Source organism: Symphalangus syndactylus, chromosome 10 (assembly GCF_028878055.3).
Source record: "Symphalangus syndactylus isolate Jambi chromosome 10, NHGRI_mSymSyn1-v2.1_pri, whole genome shotgun sequence".
Classification (NCBI taxonomy): domain Eukaryota; kingdom Metazoa; phylum Chordata; class Mammalia; order Primates; family Hylobatidae; genus Symphalangus; species Symphalangus syndactylus.
The window spans coordinates 63,842,883-63,864,326 of NC_072432.2; the positions used below are offsets into that span (position 1 = coordinate 63,842,883).

Here is a 21,444-nt window from a genome sequence, read left to right on the forward strand (position 1 = left end):
CTCACGAAATTACTTTTATAAAAATATCAATTTTCTTTTGATATTAAATATTTTCTGCACATTACACATTAGCAAATAGTCTGTCAAAAAGAAAACAAAAATAAAAACATTTTTCAAGTATATTAAAATACAGTGTTATTGACCTAACACTTGACCCAACATAAATATTATTAATAAAATGGGAATATTAATATTAACTAGGCACACTGTTATCCCTGCCCATAAGTTTGACGGCGCCATTCAGACTTGCGGCAACTCTGGATCCCCTGAGGTAACTCTCTCATATTCCTTCTTTGGTTCTTTACTTTTTCGATTTCTGTACCTGGAAATATTCACAAACGAAACTGTTAGCACTGCAGTTAACAGGAAAGGAACAAGTGTGTTATATATGGACTCCAAAGGCACATTAGCATAGTGTTTCCAAAATGGCAAAGTTGAACAGATTTAGGTTGGACAATGTTAAAAAAAAAAAAGAGGGATGAAGAGGTGGTGTGCTGTAGTCAAACAATTTTGGAATGAAATGATAAAATACAGTTAAAGAGTTTCTCAAAGTCTTTAACGTGATGATGAATATTGTGAAATTTCAAGAGGCGTGTGGCCACATTTAAGTCTGAGTTTTAGGTTTTCTTTTTCTGTCTCTCTTTCTTTCTTTTTCCTTCCTCCCTTCTAAGGAATGAATATTTACAAATCATGCTGCATTAGTACATTTTCCTTCCTCCCTTCTAAGGAATGAATATTTACAAATCATGCTGCATTAGTACACTCTGTCCATCACATTGATATAATGCTATCACTAATCAAAATAAAAATAGTATTTATCAGGCACTAATTTGGTGACCTACAATTTTCTAAGTGCTATGCATGAATTATTTATTTTACCTTCACATTTGCTGTTACCATCCTCATCTTACAGATGAAGAAAGCGAAATACAAGTGGGTTATATGTGATGTGCCCAACGTCCAAGGACTCATAGCTAGGATTCATAAATTTATCATAATTCAGAATCTTCTTTCATTTATTCATTAAGCTATTTTCCTAATATTTTTGAGTTTATTTTGTCCTTATTTTGGAAATGAGACATGTAGCTTTTAGGAAACCACATCATGTCTATGTTTACTGGAAGAATATGAATTAGAAAGAATTTGTTCTTCACTTTGGCATTTGTCAACTATATGAGCTGGGACATGTGAATGAACCCCTCCAAGGCTCAGTGCCCCATCAGTGCCTACAAAGGAAAGGATTGTGGTCAAAGATTTTTCAGGCATATTTCAGTTTTATTAATATTTAGTTCTGTCATGGCAACTTATTAGGAAGGCATTATTATTTGTTGGATACTTAGAATCAAATGTGGACAAAATAAAATTAGTATTATGAAAGTAGCACACTTTCAGACCTTCAAAATTAGAAGTGCATTATTTTCACAGAAAAATAAAAAATTAAATTCACCTTGAGTAATTTGTACTTGTTTCAAAATATGTTTCATGGAGACATTTTAAAGGGAACTGTTATTAATTAATTCACACTGTTCCCATCCTTTGCTCCCAACCGTTAAAAAAAATGCCAAACTATACTTTCAATGTTCACTTTCTATTTTTCTGTTTTCAGCTTGTGACAATAACGCACATGAGGATGAGGTATGACTGTTTTGGGAGACTGACACAAACTATTTTTTAACAACCATTTTTTATAATTGTCTAGAAATAGTTCCACCAGTCTGCCTTAAACTGTAAGACAACCCAAGCTTCTAAGGTTATTAATTTACAAGGTGGTTTTTTATAAAATAAGAAATGTGACTTGATGGATTAAATTCAGGTGGTTGACTATAACAGTAGCACCTTTCCTATGATTTACTTTCACATGAAATATCATATTACATACTAAAAGCAGCCACCCTATAACTAATGTAGGATAAGAATTTCTGTCCATATTTTATGAAGGAAGGAATTGATACTCTCAATTTGACTTATGTAAGGTCACATAGGTAATAAGTATTAGAGCTGATTATAAAGTTCAATCCAGATGTTCTGCAGCAAAAACATATTTTTAAAAAATAATTTCAAGTTATTTCAGATTCAGGGGTACATATGCAGGTTTCTTAACAGGGTATATTGTATGATGCTGAGATTTGGGGTACAATTGATCCCATCACTCAGGTATTGGGCATAATACTTAATAGTTTCTCAATTCTTGTAAATATCATTTGTACAAGTTCGATCTTATCTCTCTAATACTTTATCCATATTTTTACCCAATTTATAGGTCTGCATTAATAAAAGTAATTTATAAAAGCAGAGTATAAAACTACAGTGACTTACCATCTACAGAAATAATATGTGGAACCGACGACTATGATAAGAAACAAAATAATAAGAATCACGGTCAAAGCCATATATTCTTTGCTTAAAGGTTGGTGGACGGTTAAAAAGAAGTGTTCACATCGGACACCAGTATAACCCACTTCACACCTGAAGGAAAATACGGAAGAAAGAAAGATCAGTTATTTAAAGAGGTAATCATGGTTGTGAATTAGTTTTATAGGGACTAACATCACACTGTAATGCAAGAAATCAACAAAATTTGCTAAAGGTTGTAAAGAGGATTTCAAAGATTGAGTTAGACCAGTAATGATAAAAGGGCTCCACATAGCTCTTGGACTAAATTGTAGTATTAAAATGATGGTTGTGTTCAGCTGTCATGGTGGCTGACAGTCCACAGTGGCAGGTGAGTAATGACAAAAGGGCTCCACATAGCTCTTAGGCTAAATTGTGGTATTAAATGATGGTTGTGTTCAGCTGTCGTGGTGGCTGACAGTCTACAGTGGTGTTTTATAAGTTGTATAGGTTTGAGATTCCTTTTGTCTAAATCAGTGGAATCAATTCTTTTTTGTTTGTTCGTTTGTCTGTTTGGTTTTTTTTGAGATGCAGTCTCGCTCTGTCTCCCAGGCTGGATTGCAGTGGCATGATCTCTTGGCTCACTGCAACCTCCGCCTCCCAGGTTCAAGTAATTCTCCTGTCTCAGCCTCCTGAGTAGTTGGGATTACAGGCGTGCGCCACCACGCCTGGCTAATTTTTGTAATTTTAGTAGAGGCAGGGTTTCACCATGTTGGCCAGGCTGGTCAGGAACTCCTGACCTCAAGTGACCTGCCCGCCTCAGCCTCTCAAAATGATGGGGTTACAGGGTTGAGCCAGCGCACCTGGCTTGGAATCAATTCTTTTTCTTTTTTTTTTTTTTTTTTTTTGAGATGGAGTCTCACTCTGTCGCCCAGACTGGAGTGCAGTGACGTGATCCCTGCTCACTGCAAGCTCCGCCCCCTGGGTTCATGCCGTTCTACTGCCTCAGCCTCCCGCACAGCTGGGACTACAGGCACCCGCCACCACGCCTGGCTAATTTTTTTTTTGTATTTTTAGTAGAGACAGGGTTTCACCGTGTTAGTCAGGATGGTCTCGATCTCCTGACCTCGTGGTCCGCCCACCTCAGCCTCCCAAAGTGCTGGGATTACAGGCGTGAGCCACCGCGCACTGCCTGGAATCAATTCTTAAAACAATACCTGATACAGAAGTTGAAGGAAAAGATCCAAAGCAGAGAGACACCATCTTGGCAAGTGTGAGAGGCATCAGAAGCCCTCCCTACTCTGCACCTCTGACATATGTGTGCAATTTAAAAGCTACTATTTACTACCTAATTTTTTAAAACTCAGAAAAATTTCTAATAATATATATACTGCATTTAACAGGCCATGGAAATATAGGGTAATTTCAAAATATAAAAATAGAAATACTAAGAGTAAAACTGCATTTGTTTCTCAAATGTTCTCACTTATAAGTGGGAGCTAAATCATGTGTACACATGGTCATAGAGAGTGGAGTAATAGACTCTGGAGACTTCAAAAGGTAGAAGAGTTTTGGGGGGATTAAGGGATGAAAAATTACCTAATGGGTCCCATGCACACTATTTGAGGGGTAGGTACTCTAAAAGCTCAGACTTCACCACTACTGAATATATCCACTAACAAATCTGCACTTGTACCCCTAAATCTATAAAACAAAATTTTACAAACTGTATTTGTTTATTTCTGACATATTACCTGCAGTAGTTTTGACTCATGTCCACCAGGTAGATGCACTGTCCATGCAAACAGTAGCCATTCATGTCAGAGCTACACTTTGTTATTGACACTTGAGCCACACGTGGATTGTCTTCTGTCTGAACTGTAAAAGAAGTGGAAAGTTGAATATATTCTGTAGCCTTCATGGAAGAATTTCTCACTCTTTCATAACAGTAACCACTGAGCTACTTCTACAAAATAGGTCAGATGCCAATCAGTCGAGGAGAATTTTGAGAAGTAGGAAGTCACTCTAGTTGTCACACCCCCTAGACCAATCAATAAACACTTGAATCCAAAGGAAAACATCCAACAGACTAAACAAAAGAAGATAACATGCGAGGATTTCATTCTCAAAAGACAATCTGTAAGGGTAGAGAAGGCAAATTTAACACACACGTGTCATTATCCTCCAAGTGGGTGCTATTCACTTCTTCAAGCAAAATTTGTCTAATTTTTCCCAAGTCCAAAAACATTTCTGAAATCTATTACTCCCCAAAGCAGTTGCGAGCTCATACCATTAATTAATTCAAAGGAACTTAATTCTACAGTGGATTTTTAATCAGTAAGCCTGGCTTTGGTGTATGTTCTCAAGTTGTTGAGGTTACCATTAATGAAATTAACCAGTCTCCCAATATCTCTAATGATGAGGCCTGAATCCAAACTAGACAAACCCTGAGGGAGAAAGGCCTCTGGTAGACAAATACAGCCATGAAAATAGGAGCCTCGGTGTAAAATTCACTTTAGAAAGCTTTAGATACCAAAATGTGAAAGATGCTTATAAAATTACTTTTAACACAGCAATTTGATTGTAATACTCTTGCCCAAATAACCAAAGAAGGAAAAAAAAAAAAAGGTGATGTGGGGGAGGCTGACCAAACCTCCAGAGAACCTGATGGTGAGGGACAAAAGATAAAGTTGTTATGGAAAATGTCCTGCTTCCTCAAAATAACTCAGTTATCTTGATTCAATAACTCAGAATGAAGATAAAGCTGATCCCTCTTGGACCATATCTGGAGTCCACAGTCCTCTAGGGGAAAAAACTGTATTACTTATCTTTGTATCTGTATGCCTTAGCACAGCCATTGGTGCATACTACATACTCGATTAATGTTTTCTGAATGAACACTGTGCCTAGAAACAAAGGACTATCATTTGTTCTTCTTACAAAGAGAGAGAGAGGGGTAGAAAGAGAGAGATAGAGAACCTACTCTGTACAAAGTTTTCCTGTTTTGCTGTTTTGCCTGGAATCCAGTCAGTGTGGTCTCTGAAGATTTTTTGCAGTAAAGTGCCAGGAGACGGCCAAAGGGAATGCAATTTTTTGTTGTTGTTGTTCCCTATCTCTTCACAATCAAATCTGTGTATATAATTTGTCTGGTCCCTCTCCTACCAGTTATTCCTTTATATAATTTTTTCAGAACATTAGTTTATATTGTGGTTTAAAAAGTAATATAGCAGCTATTCTTACCCTTTTTTTAAATTATCACATACTTATAGTCTTTCAGTTTATATTTCTGTTTAAAAATAATGTAGTATCTTGATGCCACATTGACAAACTTGGGCTTACCTAAAGCTGTACAGTTATCACTGGACTCTCCTGGAATACATGATGGAATCACAGTTGTACTGAGGACTGCCTGTAGAAGATGGAAACCTATTTATGAAGAAAAATCAAATATATAATTAATGTGTTAAGGAAAGAAATCTTGATCAAATTTCTACGTAACTGCAGAACTTATAGAGTTGTTTTGTTTCACGGATTTGGTCCATCAAAACCATAAAACAAAATAATTCATGGAAACAGGCATATAACAGAAAATACAAACTCCCCCAGCTATTCTGTGGAAGGATAAATGCCTTGGCATTACATTCACGGTTACAGATTTGACCTGCTCTAAATATTTCACAATAACATTTTCAAATATTTGATTTTGAAGTTTGATTTCCTAAGACGCACATCAGTTGGAGAATTTCCACTATTTTATTCCATCATGTGTTCAGAGAAATGCTCCTAATTAGACCCCATCACAAAAGAAGGCTCTAAATAAAAAATCGGTTTCCACTTATGGTAACAACAAGAAACTCAACCTAAGAAATATTCATTATTGATTTATGTACCTAAGTTACTCTTTGCATTGCATTACACATGAGTATAGATTTTAATTAATACAATGCAAGCTAGGTAAAATCAGAATATATCTTGTCTAATACGATGAGGAACAGACATACCAAATGAACCATACTGAGCCCTAGAATCCAGTTTCTATCAGCATAGGAAGAGTCTGAATCAGCTGTTTCATCATGTGTATTCAGTGAAAAGATAAAATGTTGGAACACAGATTATCAGAATGACTCAAGTACTTTCTGAATTGTATAGGAATCATCGTAAGAAGAACTCTTTCAATTTCACAGATGTTTACTTAAGAGCTTTAGCTGCTTCTGTTTAAGCTTTAGGTATTTGCACTTCAAACACTCCAACTTATTTGAGTAACTGTTATATAGTAAATACTAATGGTGGTGGCAGTAGTCGTAGTAGCAGCAATTAAGCTCCACTAAATTAATTAATGGCTTCAGCTTGCAATTGCTTTGGGGAATAACGAATTTCAGAACTGAGATTTGGAAAAAAATAGACATTTTGTTTGAAGAAGTGAATAATACCTACTGTGGGAGATAATGAGATGTGTGTTAAGCTTGCTTTTTCTACACCCTAAAGGTTGTCTTTTGAGAACAAATACCTCCTATGTTATTTTCTGTAGTAGGTTGGACATTTTCGTTTGGATTCCGGTGCTTATTGGCCTAGGGTGTGTGATAACTAGAATGACTTCTTACTCCTGAAAATTCTTTTTGAATGATTGGCAGCTAGGTAAATGTAATCTAGGTAAAATCAGAATAAATCCTATCTAATATGAGAAGGAATAGACATGCCAGATGAACCACACTGAAAATCCAGTTTCTGTAAGCACAGGAAGAATTTGAATCAACCTGTTTCGTTGAAGTAGCTAAGTAAGTGGTAACTGTTATGAAGGGATGATTAATGCCTCCATAAAGGCAAAAAATATATTGAACTTTCCATTTCTTTCACAGTTCAGACAGAGGACACTCCATCTCTCTAACATGTACTGTGTACCAGTGATATGGTTTGGCTCTGTGTCCCCACCCAAATCTCATCTCGAGTTGCAATCCCCCTGTGTTGAGAGAGGGACCTGCAATCCCCACGTGTTCAGGGAGGGAGGTGATTGAATCAATGGGGGTGGTTTCCTGCATGCTGTTCTCAGGATAGTGAGTGAGTTCTCATTAGATCTGATGGTTTTATACGTGTTTGGAAGTTCCTCCTTCCCCCCTCTCTCTCCTGCCACCTCTTGAAAAAGGTGCTTGCTTCCCCTTCACCTTCGGCCATGATAAGTTTCCTGAGACTTCCCCAGCCATACAGAACTGTGAGTCAATTAAAGTTCTTTCCTTTATAAATTACCCAGTCTCAGGGAAGTTCTTTATAGTAGTGTGAAAACAAACTAATACAACCAGGTATGGTCCTATTCACCTTATCTATATTACATTATTTAGTCCTCTCAGTGACAATTTGAGGAAGATACTATTATTATCCCCATTAGAGAAAACTAAGGCATAAAGGGTTTAAATAACTTTTCCCAAGGATACATATTGTTAAATGGGCCACTTTATAGAATTTGGAAATAGGCAATAGTACTAGAGTATAATGGACATCACAGAGAACAAATTATGGTAGCTGTAATTGAAGTAGAGTATTTAACCCAACATAGAGGCCACAAAGTATGGTGGAAAGGCAGTCTTGTGAGGAAAACTTGAGCTACATGATCTTGAAAAAAAATTAATTTACCTTTCTGGGTCTTAATTTTTCCTATCTTATAGATTTTGGGAGCGAATACAGTGAAATAAACTAATGGTTTTTTTTTTTTTTTTTTTTCTGAAATGTCTGACACATCCCGTAAATGTTCCTCGACTCTCAACTTCTAGCCTCTGGTTTCAGCAGTGTATGTGGACAGTGCCCTCTACTGGTTTATAGCAAAATTGTATATCTCTGTAATTTAGTACTGTAAAGAAAGATTTAATTCGTGTAATAAAAGAATTTTATTTTTTCTCAGTTAGAGAAGGCTTGCATCTGTTAAGCCGATTGTATATTTTTAGGTTCTGAAAACTAAATTACACATCGGCATCAGCATCATAATGTATAACTTCATATATCAAATTTCACACTTAATTCTGTGAAGTAGTTATTAGTCTCAAATACCCTCAGTGTATTTAAATTAAATGTCTTGTCTAAGATCACTTATGACCACAGAAGAGAAGAGTTACGAATTTATCTTTTGACATCAAGTCTCCTATTCTTCAATGATTCGAAAATTCTGTTGTCTTTAAAGGTTCAGAATTGTCCGCTCCCCACTCCATGCTTTTTCTACAATATAAATGCTGCTTCAATTGCTCTTGTGGAACCACAAAAAGTATATTTTTGTTGAATGACAAAGAAATAGCTAAAGCCTAGATTTCATTGTCAGTTGAACAGAGTTGAAAACTGTTTCACTAAGCTTTTTATGGAGGATAAGCTAGATTCTCATTCAAGTCAATTTTATTTTATATCCCAATAATAATTTCACCATACTTTCACTACTGAAGAATTAAATCCTTTAACTAATACAGTTTCCTCAGTACAAATTGGAGTTTTAGTTGCACGTGCTTACATCCTTGACGTTCCTATTCCTACATATTTCTTCAACTGAGGAAACTTTGGAGAAGACATTACCAATTTTCCCTCCAGGAAAATGCTAGCCAGGGAAAAAAAATGCACATTTGAAGCTATTTTCTCTATCCTTTGCATAAACTAAAGCCTAAACTTTCCTGCTTGGAATTGCCTCCAATTGCAACCTGCAACTATTATAGAATCGAACTTACTTTGGAGTGTTGCTGTTAGTCTTCTTTTTTAAAGGTTTTTAGTAGTTGTTAGTTTTTCCACCGTTGGAAACTTTGTTCCAGTTGTTCAAGCCACAGGTGAAATACTTGTCTTTGTTAATTAAAGAATGTTCAGCCCAGGGTGTGCCTCCACAAAAACTGGGCTTTCCTTACTTGTGACGCTCCCTTGGACACAGTCCATCGCTCAGGATAGTTTCTGTGAGACTTGCTGCATTAATCCTACAGCAAGATATTTTACAGGTGGAATTGTATGTAATTTTAAATGTTCCTTTCAAATTAAAGTGTATAACTGCAATTCCATTATGGATGGATGTGGCCGAGAAAACAGCAAAATTAATTCTAAGTCATGTCCATCTGCACAGCACTATTGCTTTAAAACAGTGGTTCTCAAATGTTCCTGCAATATGCGTCTGCTCCCAAACAGTTGCAAACTAGGGTAGAAGAGTGAATGCGATCCAATGAATAAGAAATCTATCTCCAGAGAAATATTACATCCACTATCCTGTTAACCTTAAGAATCGCTAGTCAGGGCCAGGCGCGGTGGCTCACGCCTGTAATCCCAGCACTTTGGGAGGCTGAGGCGTGCAGATCACGAGGTCAGGAAATCGAGACCATCCTGACTAACACAGTAAAACCCCGTCTCTACCAAAAATACCAAAAAAAAAAAAAATTTGTCAGGCGTGGTGGTGGGCGCCTGTAGTCCCAGCTACTCGGGAGGCTGAGGCAGGGAGAATGGCGTGAACCCGGGAGGCGGAACTTGCAGTGAGCGGAGATAGCGCCACTGCACTCCAGCCTGGGCGACAGAGCAAGACTCCCTCTCAAAAAAAAAAAAAAAAAAAAAAAAAGAATCGCTAGTCATTATTTTAATGAGTCATACAGGGAGGGAATAAATGCTAAAGTCATGCATATATTTCCTTAATGTCAGGTTTTTCATGACCTTAGTGTTGTTTGAACATAATTTCTGTATGATTGGACCTCAAATACTATATTTGGCTTTTTCATTCTTGACAGTAGATTCTTGCTAAGCAAATAATTCACTATGATACTAAAGATTTTAGATAGTGTCTGTGTCAAAAAAACAGATCTGGTGGCATTTCTTGTCTGGTGGCATTGGTAACTAAGATACAGAGGAATTTCTTGCCAGGTGATATAACACAGATGATCTGTAAACTCAAAATTGGCAGTTGGCGCTTCTTTTACAATACAGGTACAAAAATGGAAATGCATTCAGAGGTCATTATTTCTATCAAATTTCCAAATGGGTTTTAGGAATGTGAACCTCACCTATATATCTCTCTGCCTTAATTTTTCAGGTTATGTTTCAGTGAAATCTCAGATGTGCCAGCAGGAAGTGGTGCCAGTGACTCAGAGGATACAAATCGCCTCTTCCCTGTGAGTCAGGGCCAAGCCTACACTCTTACACAATATTGGGGACCGCGCGTGGGAGAGGTTGAGTGCCATCACAGGAATGGCAATAGCAGTAAATGTCGTGGGCCCTGGAGCACTAAGAAGTGGTTGCCCAACAGTCAGACAAAATGCCAGATGTAGAAAATGTACTTCCTATTGCATACGGTTTCTTTTGACTTGCTTCATTTTTATTTATATTTATTTTGTTTTATGAGGCTCTTGCTCGTTTGCCCAGACTGGAGTGCAGTGGTGCAATCACAGCTCACCGCAGCCTCAAACTCCTGGGCTCAAGTGATCCTCCCATGTTGGCCTCCAAAAATGCTAGAATTCCAGGCTTGAGCCATTGTGCCTGGATTGACCTTGCTTTCTAAGGATCGCACTGAGGGCTCATCCAGAAGGAGGCCAGTACAGAGGAGGCTAGGATTTGGTGACTGGATGACCAAGCCAAGTCAGCAAAATCAATTGCAAATCTTAGGGTGAAATGACTATTCTGGAAAACAGTCAAGAAAATAAAAATGATCCAAATTAAAATCAGGTAGATTACAGAATAAAAGAAATGCATCTCATTTTCCCAATTTAACCTTTTAGGCTATTTAGACCAGGAAAGCAAACTTGTGCAGAATCATAGCAATTGTCCAGCCCAAACACATAGCAAAATCCTCTTTGTTCACACTTTTGCTGTGGTCACACGCCAACCTACTCAGACTATTCATTTTTTACCATCTTCCATGGCAGTCTGTGATTTTAGAATTTGTCTATAATAGGCTTGTTGGGTCTTGTGTGCTTTTAAGGAGTGAATATGCCTTCGCTGTTTTTGGATGTCTTTTTGTTTTAAATTAAATTCCACTATTTGATAAGCTCTTGCTTCACCTTGGTCAAAATAACTCTAAAACTCATTATCACATCAGATACTGAGAAGACTTACTGTCAGCACCTTCTAGCAGCAACCTACTTTTCAGAGAGCATATATATGTGTGTGTGTGTGTGTGTATATATACACATATATACTTATATATATTACTTATATACATATAAATATATATACACACACATATGTACACATATATATATAAATCTATAGAAAACTAACCTTGCCTTCTGCCAGTAATAATTCTATTCCTGTATATTTTTAATGTTAGCTTTGTAACTACACTTCATTAAGACCTAAGTGTAAAAACTGTCTATAGCAATTTGAGATAAAACATATGAAACCCGAGGTTAATATAACAGGTTAAAAATAAGTATTTTAATTTTGAGTTTTGAAAAATAGCCATAGAATCTTTCTTGTCAAGTAGCAAAAATATTAATATGCCATGTGTTTCTAGTCATAAGCATTAAGTTATACTCTCCAATTTAGGTAGTCATTTCTAAATCACACTTCAAATGCCAATATATTTCACTTACATATTATCATACAATGCTATACTTAAAGCTAGTCAAATAAAGAATCAGTGAGTCAAAATATGAGGAAATTATCTATTGTGCACTAAATATGAATTTAAAGATGTGTATCTTGTTCATAAGAAGTATTTCCAGAATGCAGGAGAATACATACCAACTCTTGTGTAAGGAATACAACCCAGCACTTTGGGAGGCCAAGGCTGGTGGATCATGAGGTCAAGAGATCGAGACCATCCTGGCCTACAAGGTGAAACCAAAACACCAAAAAAAAAAAAAAAAAAAAAATTAGCCAGGTGTGGTGGCAGGTGCCTGTAGTCCCAGCTACTCAGGAGGCTGAGGCAGGAGAATGGCATGAACCCGGGAGACAGAGGTTGCAGTAAGCCAAGATCACCCCACTGCACTCCAGCCTGGTGACAGAGCGAGACTCTGTTTAAAAAAAAAAAAAAAAAGTACAATTTAAATTAATCTGAGTGTTTGGAATTTTGTGACTAAAATCTCTAAAGGTGGGACTTGCCTCCCCTAAAAGCCAAAGCTTCATTTATAGAGTATTGTTTCAAATTTTCTGTTGGAAACATATTTTTCTCCTCAAGGCAATTTTACATAAGAAGAGCTTTTTTATAACATTTTCTACCTTGATTCCCTTCCATCGGGCTTCTCACTTCTATAAATCCAATTTAAATTATGCTTACATTATTATTCCAAAAGAAAAATCTCCTAAAGGAGCAATAGTTTGGACTATAAGTGTCTGCAATTTGCCTTCTTTTCATTATGGCCACATTGTGGCATGAAGCTTGGATATTTAATGGCATTTTGAGAAGCATATTGACTATATTGTTTTCTCTGTAGATGTCTATGGCCAAACATGAATCTGAAAGGATAAAGTTTTAATCAGTGAGCACACACAAAAAAAGAGAAAGGGAATACATTACAGATGATTTCAAAAGACTCGAAGTTAATTACTTTTTATCCAGAGAACCCACATAATACAACTCACACACTGGAGGCTGCTAAGGAATTCTACTTTCAGATAATATAGTTTATGAAAATATAGTTTGAGTTGACATTGGCGACCTTGACTTCGGTGAGAGCCACATATGCCTCCATAGCATGATAGCCGGGTGGGATGGGCATAGTTACAATCCAATCATCAAAAAGGAGGGCAGCTTACCCCATCCTTGCTTTTAGTAACTACAATTGTCAAATAATATTTACTCAATAAATATCTATTGAGAGTTGTCTACATGCAAGATATTGAACAAAACACTGGAAAGAAAACTGGTACAAAAGACATTGTTCCTGCCCTAAATAGACTTAAAGGAGTTGGACACCTAAGAGTGGTAAGGAAAGGAAAGAATTTATAGATGATGCCAATTTCTAGTCAGAAAAAAAACAGAGAATGTTGCCATTAAAAAAGGAGGAGACATAGGCAGGACAGCAGGCTTGTGGTGGCGTTTGGGCATGAAGGCATGAAGGGAGTAAACATATTTGAGTTTAATGTTTATCTATAGGTATTACCTATTTGTATTTCTGAAGCTGTTGAGAATACAGTAAAGGAATAAAAATTTATTTGGAGACTAGGGGAAGTCTATTGAAAGTCATATGAGGAGATACTACCTTTAAAGGAATGGAAGTCATTTAAATGTTCCAAGGAAAATAGTATGGTATGGAAAATAACAGAACTTTGAGAAACAGGTGGTTGAGATCAGACAGAAGTGGCAAAGAAAAGAGAAAAAGAAATCAGAGAAAAAAGAAAATTAAGTGTGCTGAGAGCTAAGAGAGTAGAGTTGTAAAAGGAAGTAGAGGGTGGTTATCAAAGGAATAATCAGAGAAAGTATTCATGATTCCATCGTAAATAAGACTCATTATTATTAGATGTGAATGATGCTAAAATCAGCAATAAATATTGCCAACCTGATTTTTTAAACATGAGAATGGGCTTTATATTTGTATCCAGATTATCATTAAAATTAATTTTGTCTTGGTAACTCAAGCACTAATTTTCCAAACTGTGAATTATGGGTGACAATGTGTAACAGCAATTTAAAAAAGTATATTTTATGTTATTGGTTCTCAACCAGGAGCAAAATTGCCAAACAGGGTTGGCAAAATTGTATCCCTTGTTGGCAAAATTGATCCTGGGAACCATTGCTACCATATGGTAATGTCTGGAGATTATGTTGGTTGCCACAACTAGGGGATGCTACTGACATCTAGAGGGTAGAGACCAGGGTTGTTGCTCAACACCCTGCAGTGCATAGGACAGCCCCCCTGCAACAAAGAATTATTTAGTCCCTAATGTCAACTGAGACAAGGTTGAAAAACCCTGCATTAGACTCATGAGAAATGGAATCCAGTTTTAGCTCACATACTTATTTTTTTTCCCTGCAACTGAGCTGCCTTATCTCTGAAAACAGAGAACAATGAGTGAGGTGGGGTAGAGGGTGAAATGAAGTTTGGATTAGATTTCTCTAAGGTTTCTTTAATTTCTAAAACAATGCTTTTCTTTCTGCCACTGGCAGTCATATCACTGCCACTTTATTCAGTCATATCATAGCTCAGTAGCCCCTCTCTCTTCCTCTCTTCCTCCTCTCTTTCTGTCTCTCTCTCTCTCCCTCTCTCTCTCTCACACACACCCACACATGAATATCTTCAGCTAATACTGAATAATATAATAATATAATAAGAGATAAAAATGTGAAAGGGAGGGAAGAAAACTTATTAGACTTCATCAGAAACAACAGAATTGAATTTTCCAAAACTGTTACTTAACCTCAAGATATTTTGCTTCTCAAAATATTTTTTAAATATTTTTAAATACATTTTTAAAGTACAGCTAATTGAGTCTATAACATAGTTGTGATAACTCCAAATAAAGCATCAATGCAATCATCCATCTAGCAAACATTTATTGTGTTTAATATAAGCCTATCACAATAGAAATGATAAAAGATGACTATAGCACCAGCAAGGAGGGACAGAGTTATACACACACTTACAGTATGGTGTGTGCTGTGACAGGGGCCATAGGACAAAAGGAATGGGAAAGGTGCAATGGAGGAGGGTCAGGGCTTATCAGAGAAGTGCCTAAGGAAGTGGCTCCTTTTTCAGTCTTAAAGGACGAGTACTTTCACCAAAAGTAAAGAGTGACTTGAGGGCATTGACAGTAAAGGGTATAGCATATTCAAACCCGAAGCCTGACATGCTGTGTACTCCTGTTTCCTCATTTGTAAAACCGGAACAATAATAACTTTCTGGGCTAAAAAGGCATCCTAAGAACTAAATGAGGCTTTTTTTTTTGTAAGAAACCATTTTGATGATGACAGCTCTAATTTTAAAAGTGCTTTCTATGAATTCGTGTATCATCTTATCCATTAAATCTACGTACAATTACCTGACAAGGTTACTGTGGATAACGTTTTTTTTTTTTTTTTCAGATGAGAAAACTGAGGCTCAAAGATAAATCACTCTTTCTGAAAGTATGAAAGAAAAAAATAGTGCATGAAATCTGTGTTTTATACACTATACACTATGCCTCAGTTCAAGACTATAAAATTTACATATATAAAGATGTGTGTGTGTGCACCTATCAATCACTTTCATGCCTCAAATTTGAAATTGAGAATTTTTAACCTGAGAGATTCATGTTTAACATTTTTCTTTCTGAATGTTACATATGTCTCCATGGAATACATCCATATATCCATGGAATACTACTCAGCCATTAAAAGGAATGAAATAATGTCTTTTGCAGCAAATTGGATGGAGCTGGAGGCCATTATTCCAAGTGAAGTAACACAAGAGTGGAAAACCGAAAACCATATGTTCTCACTTATACATGTACTATGTGTACTATGAGTACTATGTACTATGTACTATGAGTACACAAAGGCATACAGAATGATAGAATGGACTTTAGGGACTCAGAAGGGGAAGGGTGGGAGGTGGGCTAGGGATTGAAAAAAAACTACACATTAGGTACAATGTACACTACTCAGGTGACAGGCACACTAAAATCTCAGAATTCACCACTATATAATTTACCCATGTAACAGAAAAACACTTGCACCCCAAATGCTACTGAAATTTTTTTAAAAGGAGTTGGAGGATAAACCTATATATTCAGAGTCTTATGAGATATATTAAAAAATCCACTTTTTCTGGACAATTATCAAATCATCCTGAGTATTATAAATAGTATCCTAGTAAGTTAAATCATTACTTTAACCTAGACGGCCACTCAACCTTTATGTGCCCTATAACTAAACACCCAGTCTTACGTAAACTGCATCTCCAGAGGACGCTGAGTATGTGGCATTACTTCATTTTTTCAAGGGTTCCAGAATTGCCATGTCAAGGCAATGGCTGTCAGACTACTCCTCCCTCTGGATCTCTTCTATTACACCATTGGGAAGCGTTCTCATTGTCTCCCAATGGAATGTTTCCAGCAGCAGTTACAGCCATATTAATTAGACGATTTGTGTAGGCCTACACTCAAAGTAAAGATTGACAGATGAGGAAACCCCACTTTAATTTACATTCTCTTTGAAGAGGATTTCTTACTTGACATTTGCATCTTTCACGTGAACATTAACCAGGAAATGGGAGATTCTTTTGCAAAAATAGACAGAAAACATTCAAATTCAGTTTCTCCAAAGTGATTATATGAGTATCGTTATTTTTTTAAAACCAAGGAAATACATTTACGTTCTCACAGTTAACAGGAATGGGCTACAGATCCCAAGTTGATCCCTTATCGATGCTATATTCAATTCACAATAATATACAAAGAATACAAGGAATAAAACAGACATAAGTTACCCTTTTTATTGCTTTACTTAATGTAAATCCTGGAAAATATAAAAATAAGGGCCCCAGTCAACTGACTTCAATGACTGCTTTATAATAAAAATCATATCTTAGGAACTGTGTTGATTAGAAATTATGAACATTAAGTAAAAATTCAACATATCTTAGCACAGCTTAAGAGAATAGTCACGTTTTATTTGTCTGATTTTGCACAGAGTCAGAAAGCCCATTTGTACATGTGCCGTGCCTATGAGAGGGTCTGAAACCTGGAGCAGCCCCAGGCTTCTCTGGAACTTCTCTATTGGAATCTGCTATGTTTATTATGCTCCTGCTAACCCTGAATCTCACTGGCTCTTTCCTCATTATCACAGAGTGACCTGGCCATTTACTATCTCTGAGTCTTTGTAAGGTACTTGACTTCACTGGGCTAATCAAATCTACCTCACGCAGCTATTTTAAGAAGTAAAGGTGATGATGTATTTAAAGCACCTAATACACAACATGGCTGCCACACAGTAGGCATTTAGTAACTGTTAGTTTTCTTCTCAACTCCTGGATTTGGGTCTTAGTGCTCAATCAGACACCCCAATTACCCAAGCTGCTCACATGGCAAGACTATGCAGAAGGTGGCCAGGGTACCTGGTCAAAATCCAGACAGGAAAGGCCTGTCATCACGTTTACTGACAAGATTTGTCATCTCAGGTTGTGCCAAGACTCAGGTAACTCACAAACTCTCAGGGTCAACAGAAATGATCAAAGACAAGCGTATTGTCTCATTGAGATTTATGCTTCTCATATTTTCAAAAAAGAATATTTCTTCTGCTTCATTCTCTCTCATTGATGAAGTACGACTAAATTGTCTTGGAGATGTCATTCAGGAACATATTCAAACACCCATGTAGGCATGAATAAAAATGTTTGAGGTTAAATAGAAAGCCCCTGAACATAACTGCAGAATTCAAGATAAAAATTTATCCTCCTCTCTTTAGAAAAATCACAAGATTAAAAAAGACAAAATTCTGCTCTAAAATTATAGATTATTTAGAAAAATGTTATTCAGTATTTCAACTCTTCTACTTAATGTTCAGTAGGCCAAATATGCTAGCAAGCCCAAGTGTGGACTCTCTCACTTTGTCACTACTTTTCTATGTGAACTTGGGTCACAGTTCCCCAATTTATAAAACAAGAACATCAGTATTAAACACGTGTAAAATTTAAAAGTAACCAAATGATTGTGTGTAGCAATTTAAATCTGTATGTGTTAAGGGTGGAGGCTGGAACTTTATTCCCTAGTCATAACTACATAAAGCAGTTATACTATGTATGCTAAAATTTAAAATAAATGTCTCTCTCTCTTTTGCGGGGGGGAAGGACAGGATTTGGGAAAAGTATTTTTAGGAAACATTTTGTTTGGGGAAAAGAAGGCAATTTCAGAAATAACAGGTGGTCTTGCCAAAATAAGGCTATGGGCTGTGCATAACTGAATAGAGTTTAGAGATATAATACAGAACTTGAAACAGGAACTTTCCTAGTGGCAGAGAAATATACAAACAAACTGGGAAAACAGAAACTGACCTAACTCATTTGGAAATGGGCTTGGCAGCTGACGAAATAGATGAACTATAATTAAGTAATGCAATGAAGGAGGTAAGCACTTTCATGACAACAAAAACACACACAACACACACACTAGTGGGTAGTAACCAGGTTATTCACAGGCTCTTGCTGTCTCAAATTAGAATATTCAATGAAACACCAAGAACAGACATGTGCATTGTTCAGATGCAACCTTACATGTGGGGAAAATAATAAGTGCTAAGTTATTCTGACCTCGAGGTTAATTTCTAACTCTAGGAAGACTGTCACCTTTCTAATTTAATTCTTTTCAAAACAAAGACAGCAAAGCCACATTGTTTGCTGAGAATCTTCTAGCAAGTCTTTCTTAGCTCAGTTTTGGCAGAAACCACATATCTAGTTTCCACTTGTGTTCCTGGACTTAGACTTGTAATTTTCAACTATGCATAATAGGCATTTCATTAGGTCTCTCAACCCCTGAGATAAGGTATGTCAAAATAATAATTTAACAGTCACATCTTTCACAGGTAGAGTTAGAGTGTCTGGGAAATCAGCCTCATTCCAACTCCAGGGAGAATATGAGACTAGTGGTAACTTTTATTTTTTTATTAAGATATTCATATACGACTTCAAACTCTTTCAAATTCCTTAAACTGAAGTTTAAGGAATTAGAAAGAAGTAATTTTTTTTTTTTTAACAGAAAGGCTATTTAGGAAATTTTTCCCCTTGAACTAAATCATCTCAAATAGGAAGACTGGCATTAAAATACCCTCAGCGATCACAGGCTACGGGGTGCAATTAGCAGCAAGTGCAGAACGCTTGCTCCAGAGGCTGCTTGGGAGGCTGCAAGGGAAAACGGAAGCAGCAGGTGTAGGGGCGAAGGGCGGTGGGGAGCGCCAGGACCTGCCCAGGGCCCTTCTGCTCCAAATACCCTCGACCAGCGTTTTATTTCTCTTGCGTCTGGAGCTCAGCCAACTGGCACTGGCGCACACCAGCTCCTCCTGGAAAGCTAAACCAGGCTAGGTTTTAGAAAACTGAGTGCAAGACAGAGGAGAAAAGCTTTCCCCCCCCCACAAAAAAAATTTCTTACGCTAGTTTCTATTCCCCACTCTCCAACAAAAAGGAACAAGACATGAAATGTTAACAGTGCGTTCCAGGCCTTTAGATTTCTAGGACTGCGACTTTTCAAAAAAAAAAAAAAAAGCTTTTTCAACAACTTTTTATTTTGTTTAATAAGGAGATATTTCAATCCATGCATAAAATATATGCCAGTAATTAATTCACCAATAAAAGGCATTTTAACATCGATCCCCAGTCCCCACCCCCAGTCCCACCATAGCGGAAGACAGACTCACAAAACAAGACATAATTTTAAATAGAGCACACTTGAACCTGGAGACAACTCCGTACTTGTCGAATGACAAATGCACAGGAGCCTTCCTTATTTGTCTCCTCTTTGGGGCGGCCGGAAGCCAAAGGGGAAGAATTTACCCAGGCAGAGCAGCAGCGCAGGGACCCTGCTGGCACAGAGCATCTTCATCCTCCTCCCCGCGGTCATCGGCGATGGGAGCGGGCACTGGGGCTTGGCGGAGGGCGGCTGCGGGGAGTGCACGGGCAGGGCGGGAGCAGACGGGCTCACGGCAGTGGCTGGAGCGCGGCTGTCAGCCTGGAAGGGGCCACACGTTGGCCGTGTCCCTCTGACACTGGAAATATCAGGCAAGTGAGCTCAACTGTCCGGTGCTGCGAACTTTATACTAGGTAGCCCCTCCTGGGCCCTAACGGGGTGAGGTCAAGAGTGCCCAGAGTTTCATAATTGGCCCGAGGGAGGAGCGGCAGGAGGACTGTCCGGAAGTCATCCTCCCTCCCTGGAGCACCTGAGAGTAGTGGTTGAGGAATGAAAAAACGTCCTTCCGATTGGCCGGGGACTACTCCCGAAACTTTTCCATCTCCCTCTCGGAGGTGGGGAGCGTGGACCAGATGGCTTGGTTTGCTTTGCGGGGTCACCTGCCCTGTAGTGGGTGGTTTTGGTTGCTCAGGGTGACGGACATAACTTGAATCAGTCTTTTAGCCAAGGCTGGCGTTCCCCGTACATGCCTTTGGAGAGCTGTGCATGTGTGACTTACTAACCTCAGCCACGAAAACTCCCTTAACTTGAAGTCTGTCAGTGATTCAAGCGCCCTCCTTGCATTGAAACGCCACCGCCCAGAAACGCCTTTCCCATCTGCGCCTTCCTTCTGAGACCCCTGCTTCTAATGTGGCTCAGGCATTTATTACCTCAAAGTCGAGTCATTGTGAAGAAAATTCCTGTTATTTTTTTTTCCTTCTGTCGTATTTGCCATTTATCAGGTTGCTGCTTTTGATATGACTTCCTCCTAAATAGTGCCTTAATCCTGTCGCTCCCCTGCACAAAACCTTTCAACGACTTCCATTGCTTTTTGGACAAGGCCTGCCACAAATGTGAACCCAGTCAGTCTTTTCAACCTCAGCTCCCACTATTTCCCCAGGCAAATTGTCTGACCCCAGCCAGGCTGGAAAACTCTCTAAGCCTTTCCTCACTCCCACTTTCCTGCCTATGCTGATGGAGTCGTACTTTGAGGGAATGGCTACTTTTTAAAGGAATTAGTCAAATCCTGCTCAAATTCATGGTTCTCCTCAAGGGCCTGGGCTTCTTAGGCTTATGGATCTCTTTTCATTCTGATCTCTTATAGCTTTTGTCGTTTGTCTTCTCCCTAGCCTCATAGAATTCTAGACCCGGTACTTTATACCCGGGGAAGCTACCTTGTATTACTTAAACGTCTTTTTGTTTGTAAGTCCTGTGTTCAGCTCTGTACTGTGTAAATTGTCTTCCTTTTCACTGCACTCCTCTATAGGACCTAAGAACTGTGAGTCAATTCAGCAGTACTCATTTGAATGTAAATATACATATTTGAATAGAAAATGGAATCTAATGGATGTTAACTCCTTACCTTTTTATTTCTACTTTTTAAAAAATTATTATTACTATTCCTTTTTTTCTTTTTCTGGCTTTTTTCTCTTACTCTAAGGCCCTTTACTGTCCAGAACGCTCTTGTTCTGGACAAGACAAACAAATACTTCATCATGTTAACAGGGGTTAAGATTTAAACTGTCTGTATGTGAATTTTTGGACAAGTTATTTAATCTGTCTCAATTTCCTCATACATAAAACAAGGATAATAATAGTATCCAGCGC

The 21,444-nt window shown here is 37.8% G+C and overlaps 1 protein-coding gene across 1 annotated transcript; it reads right to left on the reverse strand.

Moving 5' to 3' along the window:
* Window positions 1-240: 240 nt before the first annotated feature.
* Window positions 241-19,791, reverse strand: EREG (epiregulin). The gene is made up of 5 exons (XM_055296291.1): window positions 19,725-19,791; window positions 5,671-5,757; window positions 4,086-4,209; window positions 2,317-2,466; window positions 241-322 (listed from the first exon to the last, which is right to left on the reverse strand). The coding sequence occupies exons 1-5, from the start codon at window positions 19,789-19,791 to the stop codon at window positions 241-243; spliced, it is 510 nt and encodes a 169-aa protein (XP_055152266.1).
* Between the last annotated feature and the right edge of the window lie 1,653 nt (window positions 19,792-21,444).